General features: G+C 28.5%; 1 protein-coding gene across 1 annotated transcript; it reads left to right on the forward strand.

Moving 5' to 3' along the window:
* The first annotated feature begins 1,114 nt into the window (after positions 1–1,114).
* On the forward strand, positions 1,115–3,674 carry LOC114170517 (transcription factor MYB83-like). The gene is made up of 2 exons (XM_028056012.2): positions 1,115–1,535; positions 2,889–3,674. The coding sequence occupies exons 1-2, from the start codon at positions 1,246–1,248 to the stop codon at positions 3,481–3,483; spliced, it is 885 nt and encodes a 294-aa protein (XP_027911813.1). The 5' UTR covers positions 1,115–1,245; the 3' UTR covers positions 3,484–3,674.
* The last annotated feature ends 4,206 nt before the right edge of the window (positions 3,675–7,880 follow it).

A 7,880-nucleotide genomic window follows, 5' to 3' on the forward strand; every position in this document is an offset into this window, starting at 1 on the left:
GTTGCTTGGTTGGAGGTGCAAATAATTTGCTTAAGAAATATGCCAAAACAGTGGTTAGCCCTTTTGAAATTCATGCACAGAATGTAAGCCACACACAATCATAAAAGAACATGAAAATTAACAAACAAATGTGAAGCGTGCAACATTATGGTATTAAATTAAATCCCAACAAAAGTAGCACAGTCATCATCTGCATCTGGTCTCAACACACGTGAATCTGAAGTTTAAAACCAAGAGAGAGAAAGAGCATTATGTGAAGTGGAAGCAAAAAATTTTGAGCTTCATAAGAATAGAAGATGATGATTACCTTGAGAGTGAAGTAAAACATATGTATGGATCTTTCGAGAGAAAAATTCATCAAAAAGACAACCGTGATATAAAAAATTGACACTACTTCCGATTTAAAATCTTAATACAATGAATTTATGAATCTTTTATCTTATATGGTACTCAACTTTTTAACTTTATCTGATGTGGGACTTAGACTTACGTTTGTATTCGAACCATATCGAAACAAAAAACATGAATTGAGTTAAAGACAAAAGGTTTAATTAGTCGGATATTACCCACTTTTGCTCGAATGTGTCAGTTTGGTACTCAATTCTAAAAAGTTATCAATTGAGTCCTAATTTTTGAAAATATGCCTCAATTAGGTTTCCCTTTTAGAAAAAATAAAATCATAGACGCAGTTAACGGTATTGATATTTAAAATGACTTACAAAATTAAATATTGGTATTTATATTACAATTTAGAGGTAAAAGTCATGAATAAAGTTAACAAGGTTAAGAATTTTTTTTTTCTAAAAAAGACCTAATTGGAACATTTTTTGAAAAGTTGGAACTCGATTGACATTTTTTTAAAAATATATAACAAACTGACATATCTAAACAAAAGTGGTTACCATCCGACAAATTAAATCAAGACGAAAAGACCAAGTATCCCTCTCCTTTGTTTCTTTGATGACTCTCTTTTTTGTGTTAGGGAGGTCCCCCTCCAATCCGTTTTCCACTCTACCCATCAACCAACAAACACAATCCCTCTTCTCTCTCTCATGCATATTCATATTTTAAGCAAACTCCACAACCATCACTCTCATCATCACCATCTCCCACCCTATGAACCCTTTTTGATCTAACCCTCATGAAGATCATTCACCTATATAGGCCTCTATCATATCACACTCAAAACAAGAAAACACACACATTGCATTACAGTTTTTGTGATCATTCCAGAAGCATAGGAGAATGAGGAAACCTGATCTGATGGCAAACAAGGACAGAATGAAGGAGAGTAATAAGAGCAAGTTGAGGAAAGGGTTGTGGTCACCTGATGAAGATGAGAAGCTGATAAGGTACATGCTCACAAATGGACAAGGTTGTTGGAGTGACATTGCAAGGAATGCTGGTCTCCAAAGATGTGGCAAAAGTTGTCGTCTTCGTTGGATCAATTACCTCAGACCTGACCTCAAACGTGGTGCATTCTCATCCCAAGAACAGCACCTCATCTTCCATTTGCATTCCATTTTTGGTAACAGGTATATACTCACTCTCTTCCTTTTCACCTTCTCATCATCATCATCATGTTCTTTCCAACATCATGTTTCAGATTATGAATAAACTGCAACATCTTTCTGGAGAGAAGAGACAAATAGATGCAATGTGTGTGAAGATCTATTATCCACCAAAAATTTCATGCATGGAATAGATTTAGAGACCGTGAAAGAATGGATTGTGTACTAGTTTGAGTGGTTTACGAGGTTGGTGATTGTAGGGAGGAATTGAAAACCAAATAGAAGTTAAAACATGATAAAGTTCTTAAACATGATTATTAAAATGTAAAGTAAATTATAGAACAATGTAGAAAAATATAAGGTAAGAGATAAAAATCCATAACATTCTAAATTTGTAAAAATATGAGACCGTGGCTAAAATTTTTTAGAATCATTAATAGAATTTTTTATATTTCTTATATTTCGTAAAATTTTTCTTTCAAATTTGTTATAAAGTTATGGAAGAAAATATTATTTTTTGTCAATTTTCTAAGAGTATTAATTAGCTAATAATTTTTAGTGGATAATTATTTTTTATAAAATTATAAAATTGATAAGTATTTTTTACAAAATTTGATGTGAAATTTTTTTTTAATAAAATATTTTTCAAAACAATTAGTAACAATTTCTAACAAGTTATTTTTTATAACAAAATATATAAGTATTTTTTAGAAAAAAAATTCAAAATAAAATTAACAAAAAATATGTGTCTTTTTAGTAGTGAATAATCTTGTAGGTAGAGTGAGGTATATAAATACACATGTACACTAACATTTGAGGTAGAACAAACACGGCTACAAAATATATTTCTTTCAACTACTACTTTCATGTTCAACTTTTTCACATTTTCTTTATCCCATCAACTATTCATTTCACAATTTTAAAATACTTGCAATAATATTTATTTCTTGGATAATTGTGCCATCTTCATATAGGCAATGATAATTAAGTTTTTGAAATTTTGGTTATTGGGCTGTCTTATAGGCTTCAGTTCTTTTGTAACCAAGGCCTAAAGTCTCTTTACTGCACCGATTTTCAGATACTCAAGATAATATAGTTGGACAAAAATGTAAAAATGATACCGCCTTCTTATAGGCTTTGGTTCAGCTATAACCGAGATCTATAAGACGAAGTAAAATGTCAAATTTGCATCGGTCGAGATTAGGTTGGTACATTGAGTGAAAAAATTAAAGTGTTAAATACATGAATAGTTGTATATATTAAATATTAGATCTCTATGTTGGAGATATATATGCAGTATATATGAGCAAATATCGGATGTTATTCTTCTTTTTCTTATTCTGCTTTCCTTAATCTTTTCGATTTTGTTAATCTCAGGTGGTCTCAGATTGCAGCACGTCTCCCTGGTCGCACGGACAATGAAATAAAGAATTTCTGGAACTCTACATTGAAGAAAAAGATGAAAACTAACACTTCACTGAACAACACCACTGACTCATCAGAATATAATAATAAAGATGTTGTGAATGGGATCATCATGCCCTTTGATGAACATGATGACATCATGAACATCACCATGACCATGGATTCCTCTTCATCCATATCATCCATGCAATTTGACCCTTTTTCCTTGTTGGTAAACAATCACTGTGATATCACTAATGATGTTTCAGAATTTTTTCCCTGCATGGAAGATGGACACCAACTGAATCATGGAACATTGGAACCAAATAACAAAATGGGGTTTCCTTCACTACAAAGTAGAAGAAGCATTGAAAGTGACACTGTTCCAATTGATGTCAAAAACCACAACAACAACCACTTCAATTATGGTTCCTTCGATAACACTCATAAGATTCAAGGCTCCTCCAAGGTTGAGGACTCATTAGGGTTTGGAAATCATGGCCAAGGAGAATTTTATTTGGAGAATTTGATGCAAGACATTACCTCTTTCCCTTTCCTTGATTTTTAAGTTCATTAGGTTTTTTCCTCTCACATTCAATCACATACTTCCATTCCATCGTTTCTTCAAGAGTCAGAAAACTGCTCTCTCGTTATGAAACACAAATACAGATACAGACACGGACACGGAAACCGCATTGTAGGTATATACGAAAGACAACAAGAAGCTCACCTTAGAAAACTTTAGGAATCCATAATTTTTCCCAGTTGAATCATTTCATATACTTTTGTCTCTTGCATCTTGTTTTTATTTTGTCTGTTAATTTGCAAATAATACACACTCCAAATATGAATCCATGGTCTTAGACATAGTTGTGTAATGAAAACTGTAGTATGTGTAAAGATTAGCCATGAGTGGGTCCTGTGGTTTGCTTGTGAAGTACATTTTGTGGGAATAAGTTGGTGAAATAATCCAAAGTAGATTTTCATGAAGAGAAATAAGGATGATTTAGAAAGTAAACATAAAAATAAAAATTAGTTGAGTTTGTATGGAGTAATGGAAGTTGTTAATTAGTGTCAGCAGATGTAAAGTGATGTACACAATGATTTAAATACATCAACAACTTTGAAATTAGTTGAAGTTTTTATGATTCTCCTTTTAGCTATACCTCTTCACTGTTCTTTTCTTTTATAAATAAATTATGAGTTAAATATTTTTTTGTCTTTTAACTTTCAGTAAATTTTGAAATTAGTCTATTTTAAAACTATGGATTAATTTAGTCATTTTTTTTTCGAAATACATGAATTTAGTCATTTTAATCAAATTTTATTAGATTTAGTTGATGTTTCGTATGTATTTCAAAATTGTATTTGAGTTTTTTATACTGTTTGACACATTTTTGCTTTAATGTTAAGTCAAATACTATTATATGAAATATATTTGAAATATCAAATAAACTTAATAAAATTTGATTAAAAAAATTAAATTCACGTATTTTTATAAAAGACTAAATTAATTTAAAATTTAAAAATATACGTGATGGTTGCAGTGCAAAGATGTTGAAATGTTGTGCATGGAACTATGATAGTTGTGCAACGAAGAGAATATATTCACGTGCTATCAAACTGAAAACCAGGAACAATGAGACTAATGCACAAAAACCAACGTATCTTTCTCCATAAATCTTGTTTTTCTTTTTCATGAATTGGAACCATGTGGATTCATTTTCCTTTTCTGCATTTCCACACAAATAACTTGATACGTGACGATTTAAAAAAAAGTAAATTTACTCTTTTTCAATCATAAAAAGTAATTTAAAAAATATTATTTATGTTATCGCTAATTAATATAAAATCTTCAAACATAAAAGATGGATTGTGTTGTGTAGAATAAACATATGCATTAAGGAAAAAAAAATTAAAAAACAACCTTTTACATAAATTCTTTTTTTTATAGTAAAAGATTTTCACAATAATTAATTATATTCTTACAAAAATAAAGATAACTTTTAAAATATCATAACTTTCTTCTTATACATTGTTAAGTCTTCTCCTTAATCGACACGTGGCAATGTTATTTCTTCGACCAACACCTTATTAAACATATGGGTCATGATTGATTCACATTCTTTCTTACACTCAACTTATTATAATTATATAAGTTATTACTTTATTATAAATATAATATTTTATTAGAAAAATAAGTATAGAGTGATTCTTGGTAAACAAAATTTACTTTTCTCTATAAATCTTTTCCTTTTCACTTGGTAATTCTCCTTATTTCGTTTTATCACAATTCAATTTTTTCATTTTTCTTGAACTTTAAACTTTAATTACTATTTGATTCAGCCTTTTGATATGTCTTTTATTTGCATGTAATTGATTACATTCTAACATCTCTTTGACTAATCTCAGCAGTTATTTACTCACAATTGTCATCAGAATGTTCTACAAAGTTTGTTTGAAAAATCTCATTTTAATTTATTTAGTTATTTAAAAAAAAACTCTTTATAACTAAAACAAAAAAAAAATTAATTAATTTTGAAAAACAAATATTTAAATAACTATTGATTTTAACTCCAAATAATGTGAAACTATTATATATAAAAAAGCTAATTAAGGATCAAGGAAGTTTTCATTACAATTCTTGGTAGTTCCTTTAATTATTTTTATTAGGTTTATTTGATGTTTCATATGCATTTCAAGATTGTATTTGAGTTGTTTATACTGTTTGATATATTTTTGCTTTAATGTTAAGTTAAATAATATTATAAAATACACTTGAAATGTCAAATAAATTTAACAAAATTTGACTAAAAGAACTAAATTCACGTATTTTGAGAGATGAAGTGCTAAATTGGTCTAAAATTTTGAAATAGACTAATTCCAAAATTCATTGAAAGTTAAGAGACTACGTATTTATTCAATATAAAATTTGAAGTTCACACCTACATTTCAACGTTGTAATGTATGATTGTCTTATGCAAATGAGAATCATATAACCTCCACATGGTTTAAAACCCAGAAAATATTTTATACATACCTGAGAAATATTAAATAAATATATAAATAAATATTTGAAATTGGATGTTCCATGTTTCTTCATATACATCATTTGTATGGATTTGTGATGCATGCATATCACAATTTTCCACGCACTTTTTTCTGCTATTTCGTTGTTGACGGTGTTGAGTCACTCTACAATGGACACACGTATGCAAATGTTCCAATCTTTTCGTAAGTATTTGATTTGTTTAATAATTGTGAGTCATAGGAGTCAATGTTTCATTAATATAATGAAATTAATGTAAGTTTCTTCAGATGCGTACGATCCTTTTTTTTTTTTTATGTAACAAATTTAGGTTTAACTGGGGGAAAATGGAACTCAATTCAAACGGTAGGAACTTTCGTACTGAAAGTGATGTAAGTTTCTTTATGAACTCTTCTATTTATTCATATAAGTCACATCCTTCTTTTCCAAAACATTTTTTTATACATAAATAATAAAATATAAAAAATATCACTTCTCTAATAAAATTTGTAAAAAAGTAAGAAAACATCTATGTTTTCAAATCAAATATTCTAAAATGTTTTGAAATAACTTTTACATCTTAACAATACAGATCACAATAAAATTTTAAGCCAATTGTTCAAAACAAAATAAAAAATTAAATTTTTCAATATTACATCTTCCCAAAATAAAAAATAAAGAAAGTGAAAGTTTGATATCATACACAATTTTACGTTAACAATATAAAAAGAAGAATGAAAAATATATTTTACGTATAGAAAATATACATATAAGACATTATTCATTAGAAACTCAATTAATTCAAATGTAATGATGCTCTTTAAATGTATATGGAATCATTACATAAAGCATTTAGTTTAAAAGTGTATGACTTGGACCATATCATGAGAAGTTGTTGGAAGTCTAACATTAATTAGTATTAGGTCGGTTTACCAGTGTATATAAGTGAGTGCATATTTCATCTTAAAGGCACAGTTTTGTAAAGTTAAGTTAGGTTTGGAGTCCACTCCTTAACATAATATCATAGTTGTGAGTTTGAATTTATCCTAACGAGATTTTTTATTTGTTGGATTTATTGTGTCACCTGCTATCGGGAGATTTGTGATTTGTTGTTTGTTGGACTTGTTGTTCCATCCGCTATCAGATCATTTATTAATGTCTAGTCACACGTTCAAGATGTATATCTCTCAATGTGATGAGTGAGTGTGTTGAAAGTCCAACATTGACTAATAGTAATGTAAGTTTACATTATATAAGTGAGTGTTTTGAAGTTAAGTTAGGTTTAAAGTTCACTTTTTACATTTATTTTTAAAAAAATAACTACCGAAACAAATCTAGACACAAAATACATAAATTATTGTATGTTTTAATTGGTCAAATATAATTTGAATTTTTAGTCATTGATTACACTTCTCCACATACGCATAAGTGCAAGCATATGAAGACAAATCATAAGAGTCCACATTATTATAACTCACACCCATAGAAAGCCACACAATTGCATCACACAACATTTCATTCGTATAAATAATTCTTCACCACGCCTTTCAAGGTATATATACTTTTCTAATTCGATACAAAAACAATCTTAAATGAGGCTAGAATATCTAAAAGTAAAATATATATATTATTTAAGAAATATATTTTGAGTTATTTTTGTTATAAAAATGAGTAGTTTATTTATGGTTATGGTATGGTGCAACCAGGGGCTTTCTTAACTGAGGAGGGTTTATGTGACAAATCATATGCTGTCGAGAATCAATCACTTGCTTCGATAAGATATGCTTAGAAGCATCCTTAATACGTGCTTCTTTTACGATGATATTTTAATTACTAAATTTTAACAACTTTCTCTTATAATATGAATTGACATTTTTTAAGTGATTTTAAAATATTGAGAATAAAAAAATAAAAAATTACTTAAAAAATAACAGCTA

Source organism: Vigna unguiculata, chromosome 11, assembly GCF_037176805.1.
Source record: "Vigna unguiculata cultivar grain cowpea cultivar isolate G323 ecotype 2 chromosome 11, ASM3717680v1, whole genome shotgun sequence".
In the NCBI taxonomy this organism is placed as follows: domain Eukaryota; kingdom Viridiplantae; phylum Streptophyta; class Magnoliopsida; order Fabales; family Fabaceae; genus Vigna; species Vigna unguiculata.